This window comes from Choloepus didactylus, chromosome 1, assembly GCF_015220235.1.
Source record: "Choloepus didactylus isolate mChoDid1 chromosome 1, mChoDid1.pri, whole genome shotgun sequence".
Classification (NCBI taxonomy): Eukaryota; Metazoa; Chordata; class Mammalia; order Pilosa; family Megalonychidae; genus Choloepus; species Choloepus didactylus.
In genome coordinates, this window is record NC_051307.1 from 163,998,467 (window position 1) to 164,016,491 (window position 18,025).

The 18,025-nt window shown below is 36.5% G+C and overlaps 1 protein-coding gene across 4 annotated transcripts in view; it reads left to right on the forward strand.

Annotated features, from left to right (window-relative positions):
• Nucleotides 1-17,479, forward strand: part of ACAD11 (acyl-CoA dehydrogenase family member 11) — a 76,790-nt gene extending 59,311 nt beyond the window's left edge. For 2 of the 4 annotated variants that reach the window (XM_037844771.1, XM_037844776.1), the window contains 5 exons: nucleotides 1,504-1,575; nucleotides 6,058-6,212; nucleotides 14,505-14,621; nucleotides 15,469-15,578; nucleotides 16,427-17,479. In XM_037844771.1, coding sequence (XP_037700699.1) covers nucleotides 1,504-1,575; nucleotides 6,058-6,212; nucleotides 14,505-14,621; nucleotides 15,469-15,578; nucleotides 16,427-16,541 — 569 coding nt within the window. In that variant the 3' untranslated portion in view covers nucleotides 16,542-17,479. Of the gene's footprint in view, nucleotides 1-1,503; nucleotides 1,576-6,057; nucleotides 6,213-6,377; nucleotides 7,548-14,504; nucleotides 14,622-15,468; nucleotides 15,579-16,426 lie in introns of those variants that run through there. The other 2 variants (XR_005218112.1, XR_005218111.1) reach the window with 2 other exon arrangements.
• Nucleotides 17,480-18,025: the final 546 nt, after the last annotated feature.

The following is an 18,025-nucleotide window of genomic DNA, read 5'->3' on the forward strand; positions in this document are numbered from 1 at the left end:
ATCTAACTGTCTTCTCTCTGCCATCTAAGAGAATGGTTAATGAACTAGACACAGATAAATTTAATCTAGATAATCCACATGAAAGTTTAGTTTTGTCTCCAAGCTTAATCAATCAGCCTGTAAGAGCTGTTAAAAAGCAATAAGTTTTGACTGATTTAATCCAAAACTTTTCCTTCCTTCTATCCTTGGGTGGAACTGCTACCCACCCTGTACACATGTCCATTGTTTCCATGCTACTCAGGTCATTCACTCAGCAAGTGTATTTTCAGATCTAAGCACTGTGTTAGGTGCTTGGAATACATTAATAAATACAATTGACTATGATCCCTGATCTTATGAAGCTTACATGCTGGTGGAAGGAGACAGGCAATAACTACAAAGATATAAATAATATTATATAGCATGTTAGAAACTGATAAATACTGTGAAAAAGTTGGTTGCACTTCAGGTTCTGTGGTGTCTCTGGCTGTCTCTATATTGTGTGTCTCTGTATTTCATTGACTGACTATGGCTTATGAAAATGTTCAAGTAGCAGAGATAAGACTTGCAGTTTTATAGACCATCACCTCAGGATCACAGGTTAAGCTTGGTGGCAAGATGGAGATGAACAAGCTCACTGTGCATAGGAAGTTATTGGGTTACAGAGCAATGGCCTGAAAGACCCCCAAAATGGTTATGTTGGCTGCAGATACCCTCCATCTCAGAGTTTGAATTTTCAGTATGACAAATCCACCAGCACCTCACCAACTCCCTGTGTCCAAGGCCAAAAGAAACAATGTGGAGAATGTTGATTATTAATGTCTATTCTGACAGGAAAAGGGTGTGAGCTTAGTATAAGGTTATCTCTAGAACTTGGCAGGAAGAAGGGCTGATGTAAAGAGGAATGTGTGGATGTGTTGTTCCCAGTCTGAATGATTCAAATAACAGCATTTGAAGAGGTGAATACATGGTGGAAAAAACCTAGAAAGGGAATAAACATAAGTGAAGTTCTCACCTCTGCCTTATCATTAATGCTGAGCCTGCTCTGACCCCTTGAGCAGGCTTTCCTTGTCTTTTGGCATTGATGTTCACAGTGATAAAATGAAAAACTTGAATTACATTACTCACTGTCAATTTCTGAAACATGGGAACTTTTTCTTCTAAACAAAGTTTTCTTTGGAAGCCCTTATTCAAAAGATTTCAAAGAAGCAGCAATAATAAAACAATAGAATAGTCTGGTTGAAGTTGTAGAGCCCACTCGTCCTTTTTCATACCTCTAAAATTTCAGAGAATGAGTTTGTAGACCTTAGGATCAAATGATTTCTAAGTTTTCTTCCAACTTGACTAGTTGATGACTGGCTGCTAGGTGCTAGGGGTTCAAGGCTCAGGTCTACCAAGATGACCATGAATCACAGGGCCTTTTAAATCTTACTTTCTTCGAGTGATTTTATTTCAACATATTAATTATGTGTGACTGATTTTTTGGTTATTTTACTCTTTAAAGTTTTATTTTCTGTTTTGCAGATAATTTTCATGGAGGACATTTTGAAATCCATTTTAATCAAGTGCGAGTTCCTGCAACCAATTTAATACTAGGTGAGATAAGTTTGGAAGCATGATTCTCCAAAATTGGGTATTAAAATATTTTCAAGGGGGAGAACCTAAGATGGTGGCTAAGTGAGACAGGGAAAAAAAAAAACCTCCATGAGAAATACTAGATAAAAGCCAGAAAGTGACCCAGAACACCAGTTCCAGCGATGCACCAGCCAGACAAGGTCTGCTAAATCCACAGGGACCGTGCATTTGGTGAAACCGGGAGTCTGCATTCTGAAACGAGTGAGTGAGTCAGCTGAAAGTCCGGCGGCCGCTCTGTGGTGCGGGGAAACCATGGGTTGGCGTTTGGAGACGGACTAGTTCTTCAAAAAAAAAAAAAAAGATCCGGGAGCGGCTGCGGTTACAACGGTGAGAACCACGCAGTGAAGCACAGCAGGAGCATGCTGTGCTAACGTCTCGATGTCTGGCATGGAGTATAGCCCACTGCTGATTGTCTCAGGGTCAGGGGGCAGTGGGGAGCCAAAAGGAGAAAGAAACCACGCCCCTTGCAGCCATCTTCCTGGTGTGCTGGAAACGCTCCTGCCTGGGGCCGGAGCTATAGCCCAGAGCCACGCCAAGAGTCCCAGTGTCACGGGGAATACTTCCTGCAGCACTGCACACATGCCACAATATCGGCACCCACAGCTAATTGTCCTGGAGCTGGGAAGGCGGACCTGTGCGAAAAGGGGAAATTAACACACCCCATTCAACCATCTTTACAGCAGGCTGGGAACACCCCTGCACAGCCCAGTGGCCCAGGGCTTCCCTGGAGGTCCGGTGCGCACTTGTGACATGGCACAGCCTTCCCTCAGCAGAGGTCCTGGAAGAGCACGGCTGGGAATGGGGACCCGCTTAGAAATCCCAGGGACCCTATGCCAATACCAAGGACTTGTGGGTCAGTGGCAGAGACAATCTGTGGCAAGACTGAAATGAAGGCTTAGACTCTTGCAACAGCCTTAAATCTCTGGGAACACCTAGGAGGTTTGATTATTAAACCTGCCCTGCCCCACATTCAGGGTGGGCAGCACAAACAACACACCCAAACTTAGTGCACCAATTGAACCCCACAAGAATCAGATCCCCACACACCACAAACACAAAGTTGGGGAGAACCGACTTGAGGGGAATAGGTGACTCACAGACACCATCTGCTGGTTAGTTAGAGAAAGTGTACACCACCAAGCTGTAGATCTAACAAATTAGAGATGTGTACTTTTTATCTCCAGAAAGAACCCTATCAAGTAAAACAAATGCCAAGAGGCCAAAAACAACAGAAAATCTTAAAGCATATGATAAAACCAAACAATATGGAGAACCCAAACCCAAGTACCCAAATCAAAAGATCAGAAAAGACACAGTACTTGGTGCAATTAATCAAAGAACTAAAGTCAAACAACGAGAGCATGGCACAGGACATAAAGGACATGAAGAAGAGCATGGCACAGGATAGAAAAGACATAAAGAAGACCCTAGAAGAGCATAAAGAAGAAATTGCAAGAGTAAGTAAAAAAATAGAAGACATTATGGAAATAAAAGAATCTGTTGGCCAAATTAAAAAGACTCTGGATACTCATAATACAAGATTAGAAGAAGTTGAACAATGACTCAGCATCCTTGAGGACTGCAGAACAAAAAATGAAAGAACAAAAGAAAGAATGGGGAAAAAAAATTAAAAATCGAAATGGATCTCAGGGATATGATAGATAAAATAAAACATCCAAATTTAAGACTCATTGGTGTCCCAGAAGGGGAAGAGAAGGGTAAAGGTCTAGAAAGAGTATTCCAAGAAATTGTTGGGGAAAACTTCCCAAACCTTCTACACAGTGAAAATACACAAAGCATAAATGCCCAGTGAACTCCAAATAGAATAAATCCAAACAAATCCACTCCAAGACATATTCTGATCAGACTGACAAATACTGAAGAGAAGGAGCAAGTTCTGAAAACAGTAATAGAAAAGCAATTCGCCACATACAAAGGAAACAACATAAGACTACTCAGCAGCCACCATGGAGGTGAGAAGGCAGTGGCATGACGTATTTAAAATTCTGAGAGAGAAGAATTTCCAACGAAGAATACTTAATCCAGTGAAACTCTCCTTCAGATTTGAGGGAGAGCTTAACTTTTTCAGAGACAAACAAATGCTGAGACATTTTGCTAATAAAAGACCTGCCCTACTTCAGATACTAAAGGAGCCCTACCAACAGAGAAACAAAGAAAGGAGAGAGAGATATAGAGAAATTTAACAGACATATATAGAACATTACATCCCAAATCACCAGGACACACATTCTTCTATAGTGATCACGGATCTTTCTCCAGAATAGACCATATGCTGGGACATAAAACAAGCCTCAATAAATTCAAAAAAAAAATTGAATTTATTCAAAGCACATTCTCTGAGCACAATGGAATACAAATAGAAGTCAATAACCATCAGAGACAGAAAATTCACAAACACCTGGAGGGTAAAAATGAGGGGGAGATGAAAACATTCCCAGATAATCAGAAGCTAAGGGACTTCATCACCAGTAGATCAGTCCTATACGAAATGCTAAAGGGAATTGTGCAGGCTGAAAGGAAGGGACACTAAACATTTGACTGAAACCACATGAAGAAATAAAGATTTCCAGTAAAGATCACATGGTAAATATAAATACCAATACTACTGTATTTTTGATTTGTAACTCCACTATTTACTTCCTACAGGATCTAAAATACATAAACTGTAATAATAAATCAGTGGTTTTGGACTCAATGTAAAATATGTAATTTTTGACAAGAACTACATAAAGGTGGGGAAATGGAGGAGTATAGGAACATAGTTTAGGTGTCATATTGAAGTTAAGTTGGTATCAAAGAAAAACAAGATTGTTATAGATTTAAGAGGTTAAATTTAAGCCCCATGGTAAACACAAAGAAAATATCAGAGAATGTGACCATAGAGATGAAAAGTCGAGTGTGGGTTTTGAGAAATGGGGGAAGGGGCAATGGGGAGTTAAGAAATGAGTGTAGGGTTTCTGTTTGGGGTGAAGGGAAATTTATAGTAATGGATAGTGGGAAGGAGATAGCATTACAACATTCTAAATGTGATTAATCCCACTAATGGAATGCTAGGGAGGGGGTGAAATGGGAAGATTTAGGCGTATATATGTTTCCACAATTAAAAAAAAAAAAAAGTCTAAATAGGTGATGACAATTAAATGCCAAAGATGATCCTGGATGAGATCTGAGGATGGAGGAGAGGAGGCTCAAAGGGACACAGTTGGAACAAAAGAAAGAAAAAAAAGGAAATATAAAATTTAAGCTTTGTATCAATGTTGAATTTCTTGAACTTCTTAGCTGTGCTTAATGGGATTGCATAAAAGAATGTTCTTGTACATGGGAGATGTATATGTGAATTATATTGTTTGTTCAAGGATGTGTGCGGCTTGCTCTCATATGTTCAGAAGACAGAGCAATAGATGATGGATGATAGGGACAGAGGAAGGGAGGGAAAGAAAGAAATGGTGGTGTGACAGTATGTTAAAGTTGGTGGATCGGGGTTTCGGGGGAGGGGGGTCAGGGTATGCTAGAGTTCTGTGTATGGGGTTTGTATTGTTTTTGCAACTGTTCTGTAAGTTTGAATTTATATGCAACCTACCCTAATTTAAGTACTGTCCCTTCTTTTTTAGTCTATGTTTCAAGGAAAAAAATTCCAACTTGTGGATTTTCTTACATGAAATAAGGTTTTATTTACACTTTGTGTGTTTTGATACATCATTCAATTGAGAATATACCTAACTACAAAAATCATATAATTCAAAGCAACATACTTTTTCCTAAGATATGACCATCAAGCCTCTACTAGTTTTTAGAAAACCTCATTACTTTTCTGATTTCAAGTCTTAAAAAAAAAGTTAAAGGCATAAAATAACTTTGAACATTGTATGCCTGGAATGACTCTCCCCTCCTGCTTGTTGGAATCTACCCAACCTTCAAACAGCATTTCAAATACCTTCTTTTCCAGGAAGATTTGTGTGTTTCTTACCCTATCCATTCAATAAGCTCCTGATACCTGCCAGGCCCTAATGTTATAATGGTGAACAGATGATCTCTCCTTTTGCCTTTGTCTCTCTCACAGATAGCCCTATAGGGCAATAGCCCTGCCCCTAGCATCCTTGCCCCCTCTTCTGGATTCTAAACTCCTGATGCAGGGACTATGTCTTATCCACCTTTGTAAGCATTGCAGCACTAATACAGTGGCTTATGCACAACAGGGACTCAAGAGATAGTTCTTGAATTTGATTGCAATATTTATTGATGGTGGTTTAAGAAAATATAGAAATCAAAACTCACATAGATGTGTAATGCCCTTATTATAAAACTGACTTCCTTCTTTCCAGATGCCATCTTTTATAGAGAGCAGCTCATCATTTTCTTGGGATTTATATTAATAACAAAAGGAATGGGTTGTGGACTTTTTCATATTCTCCTTTCTCACAGGGGAAGGTAGGGGATTTGAAATTGCCCAAGGCCGCCTGGGACCTGGCAGAATCCACCACTGTATGAGAACAGTAGGTTTGGCGGAACGTGCTTTGCAGATCATGTGTCAACGTGCATCACAAAGAGTGGCCTTTAAGAAGAAACTATATGCACACGTAAGGATGATTAATTCTTTGAATTTATTGTAGCCCAATGTACTACACTAACCTTGAACAAGAAAAACATTACTTGGTCACTGAGAGATTTCCCCTACTTGACCAAGGTATATTTATATCTGTATTTAAGTATTATCTGATGAGAGGTATTTATCTTTGTGAAAGATTAAATAGCTCCTGAAGTGCTTCAATACCTCAGGGAATATGGATAATTCCTTCAACGTTCTGACTCGAGATCTCTAGAGAACCTGGTGTGTTACCATCTTTGTGGATATGGAGAGGACTGTTGTAAGGAAGAATGATTTGACTCATCCTTTGGCTTTCTGGAAGGAATTAGGACAGATAAGTATAAATGATTTTACAGCCTAAAACTCAGTGAAAGGAGGAACATTGTAATAGAGAGATCTAAAGATGGCATGGACTACTTCAGGAGGAGGTAAGTTCCCTGTCACTGAAGACATGCAAGTAGAAATGGGATCAACCTTTGGTGGGATGCTCCATGATTTTTTAAAATTCTCATTTGTAACTATATACAACTGAGTCTATTGTTTTTTTACCAAGTAGTACAAATAATATAGTTGCACATAGGCAATATATCAAAATTAGGAAATATTTATCAAGAGGGAAAAGAAAATATCATTTCAGGCATCCTTAGGGAACTTTTTTAGAGAACTGGGATATCCAAATCATCCTCCAAAAAAGTCCTTCTAAATATTAAGAAAGCAAAACAAATATTATTAAATATTTAATACTTACTATTGCTAACTTGTTGGTGTTAGGGCAGACTTATGGTGATAAAATTATATTTGTATTTGCTGGATGAGTATATTTTACCACATCGGTCCCCTTGTAAAGTATATTTGTGACCATTTTATAAAATTTTGAAGCATATTTTTATCTTAAATCTTCATAGGGTTGATCTTTGCTTTTTGTAAAATATTATTCAGCACACTATGATTTATCTATGACATTGTTCTGATGGAAAAATACAGCTTGTATTATGGCACCACCCCTAGGTATATTTTGTGGGAAATCCCTTTAATATACAGTGAGGGCAAAGGTTTGGCTGTTGAATGGGTACCAGGGAAGGGGGTCAGAAGGTGCAAACTACTGGGGCCGAGGATGCTGCCCATGCTGCTGCTGGAGTAGGGGCTAAAGAGTTGCTCATGGCACCAACTATCACTTCTTACCCTTTTCTGTTTTCAAGATCACCACCAAAACCTTGAAGCAACCTCGAAGTAGGACAAAAGAAGGTTGAGGGAGAGGCATCTTGAACACCTGAAATGACTCTGCCCCAGTGCTGCATTCATGAGTGATATTTTAGTACTGAGCCAGGTGATAAGATGTTTTCAAGGAAATTTTCTTCCTGCCTTTTAAATTAATATATCATACAGAACAAGCCTGGGCTTTTAAAAACATGCCTTTCTTCACTGGAAACTTCTTACATCTGGTACAAAGAAAATGATCTGGCAGAAGTGAAAGAGATGTGTGAGCCTGTCATAAACAAAAATCTGGGCCAGCTTTTTTTTTTTTTTTAATTTGTGAAAATAAAATTCCATTGCCCTGAATTTGGAGATTACTTCCAGCTGCCTCCTAAAATATTCCAAGCTGTAAAACAAAAAATTTTGGGTCAAAAATTTCCGTCTTTGTAAGTAAATTTAGCAGTTCCCTAGAACACTCAGTTTCTACCTACTTAATACTTTTCAGCAAATCTAGGGTTTGTAGAGACCCAGTTGAGAACACTCCCCTTTGTTCTAAAGCTGAGAAATAGATACATGTTGGGTCTGTTCATGAAGCTACCATCACCGTGTTTTACAGCCATCAGAAAGATGCTCACTAATATAGACGACTTATTTAAAATTGTCAATTCAGTCTTGTTTCAGCCTCTAGGGCAGTACTGTCCATTAGAAATGTATTGCAAGACACAAATATAATTTTAAATTCTCTAGTAGCCACATTAAAGAAAGGAGAAAGAAATAGGTGAAATTAATTTAAATAATAAATTTTATTTAATGCAATATATCCAAAATATCATTTTCAGCATGAAATCAATCTAAAATATTATGAATGAGATATTTTGCATTACTTTTTCATAGCGGTTTTTTGAGATTGGGTGTGTATCTTACACTTATAGTACATCTTAATTCAGACTACACATATTTCAAATACTTACTAGCCACATGTGGTTAGTGTTTATCATATCAAACTTCACTGCTCTAGTGAAATTCTGATCAAACATCCACCCATTGAAGAAATGTGCTAGAGCAAAATGACCCAGCATAAAAATGGTTGTGGAACGTTAATGTGACTTGAATCAGAGCACTGCAATTGTCGGCTGGCCAGACTTACAGTAACAAACATTCTTTTCCTTTGTAAACACCAGTTCTATGTTTAGAATTGGGAAATGAAAAACCCATTACAGGCAACTGGAAGCATATGGTATGTCTCCTGGGTTTCAATGCTGAATTCTGAATGATTGGTTGCTTGTGGGATTTATGATGAGGTTTGGTCTCCATATTCGTCCATTTACCTCCCCACTTCTCTTTCAAGTTCTCCAGAGAAAAACTCAGAGGATATTCACCAAGTCAAATGGGAAACAATTTTTTAAATTAAACTTTTTATTTTGAGACAATTGTAGATTTATATGCAGAGGTAATAAATAATAGAAAAATAACCCTTATGCCCTTTAGTCAATTTCCTTCAATGGTAACATGAAAAATTATAGTACAATATCATAACCAGAATATGTCATCGATACAGTCAAGATATAGTCCATCACCACAAGGATCACTCATGTTGCCCTTTTATAGCCACAACCACTTCCCTCCCAACCTCACCCTCTTCTTAACCTCTGACACAAACTAATCCGTTCTATTATTCTGTCATTTCAAACATGATATATACCAATTGGTTTTCAACAAGGATTCCAACTACATAAAATGGGTGAAAGAACATTCTCTTCAACAAATGGTGTTGGGAAAATTGGATATCTACATGCAAAAGACTGAAAGTGGACCTCTCCTCATACCATATACAAGAATCAACTCAAAATGGACCAAGGATCTAAACTTAAGAACTAAAACCACAGAACTCTTAGAAGAAAACATAAGGGAAAACCTTCATGGCCTTGGATTTAGCAGTGATTTCTTAGATCTGACACAAAAAACATGAGAAACAATAGAAAAAAATCGCTAAATTGGACTCCATCAAAATTAAAAACTTTTATGCATCAAAGGACATTATCAAGAAAGTGAAAGAATGACCTACATAATGGGAGAAAATAGTTGGAAATCATATATTTGATAAGGGTTTAATATCCAGAATAAAGAACTGCTACAAGGACTTGAATAGAATTTCTCTAAAAAAGATATATTAATAGTCAATAAGCACATGAAAAGATGCTCATTAGTCATCAGAAATGCAAATGAAGACCACAATGAGATACCAGTTCATACCCTCTAGAATGATATTTAAAAAATGGAAAATAGCAAGTGTTGGTAAGTATGTGGAGAAATTGGAACCCTTGTACATTGTTGATGGGAATGTAAAATGGTTAAGCCACTGTGGAAAATGGTTTGGTGGTTCCTCAAAAAGTTAAACATAGAATTACCATATGATCAAGAAACCCCTCAACTAGGTATATACTAAAAATAATTGAAAACAAGGAATCAAACAGATTCTTGCCCATTCATAGCAGGTTCATTCACACTTGCCAAAAGATGGAAGCCACCCCGGTGTCCATCAGCAAATGAATGGATAAACAAAATGTGGTATATACACACAATTAGGTAAATTGGATTTCATATGAATTTTTTTTTCTATAACATGGATATATCACAGTTTGTCTAACCATTCACCTGTTGAGGGAAATCTGGGTTGTTTCCAGTTTTGGGCTAATATAAATAAAGGTGTTATAACATTCGTGTACGGGTTTGTGTAAACGTAAGTTTTCATTTATCTGAGATAAATGCCCAAGAGTAGAATTTCTGGGTTGTATGGTGGTTGCATCTTTAGTTTTTTTAAGAAACCACCGAATTGTTTTTCACAGTGGCCATACCATTTTACATTCTTACCAGCAACGTATGCATAATCCAGTTTTTCTGCATTCTTGTCAGCATTTAGTATTGTCACTATTTTTACCTTAGCCATTCTGATAGGTATGTAGTTAGTTATATACCATTGTGGTTTTAATTTGAAGTTCACCAATGGCTAATGATATTGAGCATCTTTTCATGTGCTTATTTGCCACATATATATACCATCTTCAGTGAAATGTCTGTTCATATCTTTCACCTATTTCTAGTTGGATTGTTTATTTTATTTCGGTTGAATTTTGAGAATTCTTTATAAATTCTAGATGGTATTCTATGTCAGATACATGGTTTGAAAATATTTTCTCCCACTATATAGCTTGTTTTTTCATCTTCTTAACAGGATCTTTCTCAAAGCAAAATTATTTAATTTTATTGAGTTCTAATTTATCTATTTTTCCTTTTTTGGATCATGCTTTTGGCATCAAGTCTAAGAACTCTGCCTATTCCTGTATCCCCAAGATTTTCTCCTACGACTCTTCTAAAAGTTTTACAATTTTACATTTTATATTTACGTGCTTGGTCAATTTTGAATTCATTTTTGTGGAAGGTGTGAGAGTTAGGTCAAGGTTCTTTTTGCCTTTGGATGTCTGATTGTTCCAGCACCAGCTGTTGAAAAGAGTATCTTTCCTCCATTGAGTTATTTTTGCATTTTTGTCAAAACTGAGTTGGGGAAAGCCACTGAAGCAAGAAGCTGAAAGCAAGGAAACTCAGAAGAGAAAGTAGAAACCAGCAGACACCACCCTTGGCTTGCCATGTGTCATAGAAGTCCAGGTTCCAGGATCACTGGCAGCCAGTCTTCAGGAAGAAGTGGGAAACAAAAAGGATGGGAGAGAGACAGAGACCAATGCCTCGGGATGTGGCAGAATGTCCCAGCAGCTTAGCCTCTTTTGTCAGGTTCCATTGGATTCCTGCTTCTAGTCCCCCACTCCTCTGCCCCTGCTCCTGCCCCATGGCTTTCTATCTCTTTGTCTGAATTTCTTCTGCTTATGAGGACTCCAGTCAGGATAAGATCCAACCTCATTCAGTTGGACCACACCTTAAGGGAAAATAAATCTTTAAGAAGTCCAATTTACAATGGGTTCACAACCGCAGAAATGTAGATTAAGAACATGTCTAAATTGGGGTGCATAATTCAATGTACTACACTCCTTATTTCCTTCCTGGATTATCTCCTTAATTTTGATTGGAAGAGCACCAGGTAAAAAATTGAAATTCTTGAATTCATTTTCAAAGAATTTCAAAAAATTCATAATACATAAATCATTCTTGACAGATGACAGAAGCTAAGAAGGAGAGAAAACAACTTGCAAATAGATATTTGAGGAGAGAGGGAAAAATTTGAGGACACTGGGTGGCATCCATTTTCACATCATAATAAGTGATTCTTCATCTGGGTTGGAGACGTGTGATGGGTTGACTGACGAATATTTGGAAAACAAGCTATCGTTATTCAATTGGGCATTAACAAGAGGTCATTAAATCATTGTCTAAGAGTTATAAGAACTGAGCAACTCAAGTTAGAATGGGCCCAATTATCTGCAGACACCTAGTGGTTTGCTGAAATCTGGAATTTATGTTGGAAATAACTTCTGTTGACTTTGTTTCTGATTACAAAATTAGTTTGTGCTTATTGAAGAAATTTAGAATATACAAATAAAGTCAAGAAAAATCTTAATACTAGGAAATAGCTACTTTTACCATTATGATGTATATCCTTTCATATTTTTCTATGCATAAATGCAAATATTATTGACTTAAAATGTTTTTCTTTCAGCATAAACAATGAGATGTCCAGTATCAAAAAAATTAGAAAATACTGAAATATAGAGAGTAAAATATAAAACTCAAATACTTAATGTATACCTGTATTTAATATGTAGATATACATTTTCTCAAGTAAAAATAAGATCCTGGTGAAAACAAAATAAAACAAAACAAAAACAAAAAAACTCAGTTGGGCACATTTATGTGGATCAGTTTCTGGGTTCTCTGTTCGGTTGCATGGATCTATGTCTCTATCCTTCTATCAACAGCATACAATCTGTAACTACATAGTAAGTCTTGAAATCAGATAATTTGATTCCTTACACTTTATTCTTCTTTTTCAAAATAGTTTCAGCTAGTTTAGTTCCTTTGCTTTCCATATAAATTTTAGAGTAATCTTGACTTTGTTTGAAAAAATATATTGCTAGGATTTCGGTAGGAGTTGTGTTAAATCTATATATCAATTTGGGAAGAATTGACATCTGAATTATATTCAGTCTCCTGATTCATGAAGTATGCCTTTCCTTTTATTTAGCTCCTCTTTGATTACTTTCATCAGCATTGTGTAGTTTTCAGCATACAAGTCTTATACATGTTTTGTTAGCTTTACACCTAAGTATTTCTTTTATTTTTGAGCAATTATAAATAGTAATGTGTTTTTAATTTTGGTGTCCATGTGTTCATTGCTGGTATATAGCGAGACAATGGATTTTGTATATTTATCTTGTATCCTGTGACCTCACTGAAATTACTTATTAGTTCTTAGGGGTTTTTTGTAGATTGCTTGAGATTCTTGCATAGACAGTCATGCCATCCAAAAACAGGGACAGTTTTATTTCTTACTTTCTTTCCAAAATGCATGTCTTATTTCTTTTTCTTACCTTATTACACAGGCTTGAACTTCTAGTGCTATGTTGAATGAGAGTGGAGAGAATGGACATCCTTGTCTTATTAGAACAGCAAATATAATAAATAAATAGCTGTAGGTTTTTGTAGGTGCTCATTATCAAATTGAGAAAGTTCCCATCTATTCCTAATTTCTGAGAGTTTTTATCGTAAGTGGGTATTGAATTATGTCAAATGTTTTTTTCTGCATTGATTGATATGATCATGTGATACTTCTTCTTTAGCCTGTTAATGTGATGGAGTACATTGATTGATTTCCTAATCTTGAGCAAACCTTGCATCCTTGGAATAAACTCTACTTTGTCATGGTGTGTTCTGCTCGTTGGGTGGAGTGTACTATAAATTTTTATTAGATCCTTTTGGTTGATGATGTTGTTGAGTTCCTTTATGTCCTTGCAGAATTTCTAACTAGTTGTTCTATCAGTTATAATTGTGGATTAATCTACTACTTCTTTCAGTTCTATCAGTTTTTGCTTTCATATATCTGGCAGCTCTGTTGCTTGCTACATATACAGGATTGCTCTGGATTCTTGATGAATTAACACTTTAATCATTATATAATGTCCCTCTCTGTCTCTGATAATTTTCTTTGTGCTGAAGTTTATAGGATATTAATATAGGCATTCCTGCTTTCATCTAATTAATATTTGCATGATATACCTTTTTTCACCTTATACTTTCAACTTTCCTAGATTATTGTATTTGAAGTGAGTTTTTTATAAGTTGTATATAATTGAATCATCTATTTTAATCCACTCTGTCAATCTATGTCTTTTAATTGGTGTATTTAGGTTATTTACATATAATTTAAAAATTGGTATGTCAGTGCTTAAGTATGCCATTTTATTTTTTGTTTTCCCTTGGTGCTCTCTGTCTTGTTTCTTGGTTCTCTTTTTCTTGTCTTCCTGTGGGTTAATTGAGTATTTTTTTTAGAATTCCATTTTCATTTGTCTATAGTGTTTTTGAGTGTATCTCTTTGCACATCTTTTTTAGTGGTTACTGTAGTTATTTATATTTATGCATATATAAAATGTATATATTATATATGTATGTATGCATATATGTATATGTATATATATTATGTGTATGTGTGTGTGTGTGTATGTATGTGATAACACAGTCTACTGGTTTGATCATTTTACCAGTTCACCAGGAAACGTTTAGCCACATTTTAATGAGAATATGCAATTAGCATTTCAAGAGAGCCAAAGAAGAGTGCTTTGGCAATAAGACAATTGCTTAATTTAGCTAGGTTTTCATAGGCTTTAGACATCAAGATATCAGGGTGTATCCAAAAATAAATGATTTTTCTAAGTAAATAAAATTTCTTTCTAAAATCAGTGTTAACTGTGGCTGGACTGGTATATATCAAATGAATTAACTTTTCCATGTAAAAGATGTAAAGGGTTAGTCCTGTGAACAATCCTTGGCCTAGACAGTGTTTTCACTGTAGTGCAAGGCTGTTACATATGGACATCAGACACCAGTGTTCCCCCTTCTTTCTTTGCTGCTTTTTGCTCCCCTGCAGGAGGTTGTGGCCCACTGGATTGCTGAAAGCCGTATTGCCATTGAAGAGATCCGCTTGTTGACCCTGAAAGCTGCCCACAGCATCGACACACTGGGCAGTGCTGGCGCCAAGAAGGAGGTGAGGCCCTCCCCAGCCCCATCTGCTGAGCCTTCTCCAGTTTCTCCTACCCATTTGGTTTCATGGTGTCTTTGATGGCATTTGGGATATTGGAAGCCCTCGTATCATTTTGGCTTAAAGGTTTTAAATTTGTATTACTTGCTAGTTTCCTTCCACTGGAGTGCTTTTGGTTATGATTTTCAGATTGCAGAGTATCTTCAGTGTTCTTGAGTGTGGTAACAAGGAATGGGGAAATCCTAGACTTTATATAAACCTGGAATTGTACTCCAGTATACCAATTGCTGTTAGCCTTGTGACCTTAGGCAAAGTAGTTAAACTTTCTGCTTATGGCCTCAGGTTCTTTTGAAGAATAACAATGATGTAGGTAGAATACATAGCACTATACTGCCATATACCAAAAGTTTCATTAAAGCTACCTCTCCTCCCCTGCCTTCTTATGTTTCTAACTTATATGGAATAAAGACTGAATTACTTAATTCTAAACACTCATAAAATTGCTACGAGAAAACCAATTAGTGGGGCAAAGACCCTGAACTCTTTTTTGATCCCTAAGGTGATGAATGTGAATTATCAGCTGCCTGAAATCCTTTTGGGAAAAAGGCCAGTTATAAATAAATAAAATATGATTGGGAAGAGATATCTCTTTTCAGAAGGGCTGTATTGACTGAAGTATGGCCATTAACTGCGTTACAGTGGCTCTGTTTGTTAGCTTTCATTAAAGATCCTGTTTAGGGTGATTCATGTGTGGGAAAGTTCCCTTGTTTCATTTCACGAAGATTATATCAACTTCTGCCACACTGTTTATAATCTAAGAATCAAGCATTGTTTTCACATCTCATTTATGTAGATTGCAATGATCAAAGTGGCTGCCCCACGAGCAGTCTGCAAAATTGTTGACCGGGCCATCCAAGTGTGTGGGGCTGCCGGCGTTTCCCAGGATTACCCTCTGGCTAATATGTGAGTAGATGCTAGTTAATAACCATCTAATTTTAAAAACTTGGAGTTAAAATCTACAGATGCTTTGTCACTGCTTAAGAAGAAAATAAAGATACTAACTTACTTCAAAGGTTAAATGAAGTAATATAGGTACTTGAGTACAGAACTCAGCATCAATCAATAGTTGCTCTTATGATTGCCATTATTATTTCATTCCATTTTTTAATTTTGATACTGAGAAGCCGCATAGATATAACACGGGACTTCATCTGAAGCAGGAAGGCAGGGAGGGGAGCAGAGAAAGGTAGGGGGAGCCCAGAGCCAGGTTCTGTGTGCACTAGGACGGTTTACCACCTACTTCTAGGAGGCTTCTGCAGGCTTTGCAGCAGTGCTCACCAGTGACAATCTAAAGTCCGTATTCTGATTGCTGGGAGTCAAGAAGGAGCATCCTGCATTCCCCAGTGTCTATCGCTACACATATTCACAGTGCCCCACTGTCACACTGGAGATAAGATTCTGGTGCCCCATCAATTTTTAACCTTAAGAAAGAACTAAGTAAATAAATACAGCTTACCTAAGAGCTCTTAGTTCTAGCAACTTCTAAGTAACCTGTAGCAAAACAAGAAGGAGATTAACCCCACTGCACTGTGTCATTTAAGATTCTGCTTCCAAGCTGGGAGCTTTAAAATGGTGTTTCAGAAGCTGTTTGGTTCACTTTTCTTTATTTTCCTAGTACTCTTTTTCCTATCTCTGCCCTGCCAAGATTTCAAAATTAATCCAGACTTGGTCTATAATCAGAGTGACTGATATTAAAGGCTCAAGTTTCCCTTTGATAACCCTCCCCACCCCTGCTCTTTTTGTTCTTTCAGGTATGCCATCACCCGAACTTTGCGTTTGGCAGATGGGCCCGATGAAGTCCACCTGTCAGCAATTGCAAGAATGGAGCTGCGGGACCAGGTGGGAGGGCCGATGGCCAAAATATAGGGTGGTGAACACTGAGCGTTCTGTGGGCAGAAGAAACTCTCTTATAGAAACGTAATCAGCTCCAACATTTTACTTTATTATATTTTTAGAGCCTTTTGGGCACACATTTAATCACTCATGTTTAACATCTATTTTGATCAATGGATCAAATAAGTTGAAGTTATTTAAGTTAAATAAGAAATTCTGTAGCTGGTGTCAGTCTACACTCAATTTGTAAAGAGATCATGACATAAAATGGAGATCTAAATTATAGACATAAAAATATCTTTGCTTTTTGATTTTCAGGAATTGTCCCATATAAGTAAATACTAAAGGAATCATTGCTTTATAAAAATATAGTGGGACCTCCTCTTAAACACTGGTTTCAGGGGTTGGTTTAACACTGTAGTTATGATTGCATTAGAGAAAGAAGCATGACTGGGTAATTTTAGAATTCATATTATTATAGGCATCTTCATAATTCAACAGGAAACATGCATAAAACTGCATGCAGTTTAAAATTTACTAGAGAACATAGTATATTGTGAAAAAACATAATTAAACACCATTTGAATTCCATATAAACATGTTGATGATGATTGTGACCAGTTTAAGCCATAAGAAAATTATTTAACTCCGAGAAGAGTTTGAAGACAGTCTGCTCTGAATGCAAGCGTATTAATGGCAACACTCTATATGAACATCCTTGCAGCTGTTTTGGCACATATAAAAACATTTCATATAAATTTTATGAAATCTTAATACCGAGGAAGTATTTACAATGAAAATTTAGCATACGAATTAAGAAATGCTGTAAGTGTAAACTACACACCAGATTTTGAAGACCTTATATGAAAGAAATAATACAAGATATCTCATTGATACCTTTTTACATTGATTACATGTTGAAATAATATTTTTGATACATTGGGTTAAATAAAATATATTGTTAAAATTAATTCTTCTGTTTCTTTGTTACCTTTTCAGCCAATGGAACAGTAGTTGTTAAATTTTAAAATTTTGAAATAAAATACTTTATTCCTAAAACCTTTTTAACTCTGATTTGTTAGAAAGCATTTACATCAGTAAGTTTATTGATTTCCTGAGATTATTTCAATCATTATTTTAATTTCTTCTGGGAGTGGCATTAGGGACAAGGACCTTGACAATGACCTGGGTTCTAAATCCTTTTGTGTGTGTGGGCCTCAGAAGAATTTGTCTTTGTGTCTTAATCTCTGCATCTCATTTTCCTTTCTAATACATTGGGATTAAAGTTTTATACTTAAAGTACCCTAACCTTCTTGACAATTTGATACGGGAATCACTGAAGCCATGTAAAGCACCTTGAAATTTGTGAATCACAATAAAATACTTTATAAGGTATTCTTATTTGAAGTGGATAAAATCATAACCCAAGCTATTTAACTTTATTACTAGTTTTAAAAGTTGTGACCTAGAAGAAATCAAGGTTGTTTTTGAACAATCAGAATTAAAGGTTATGTCAT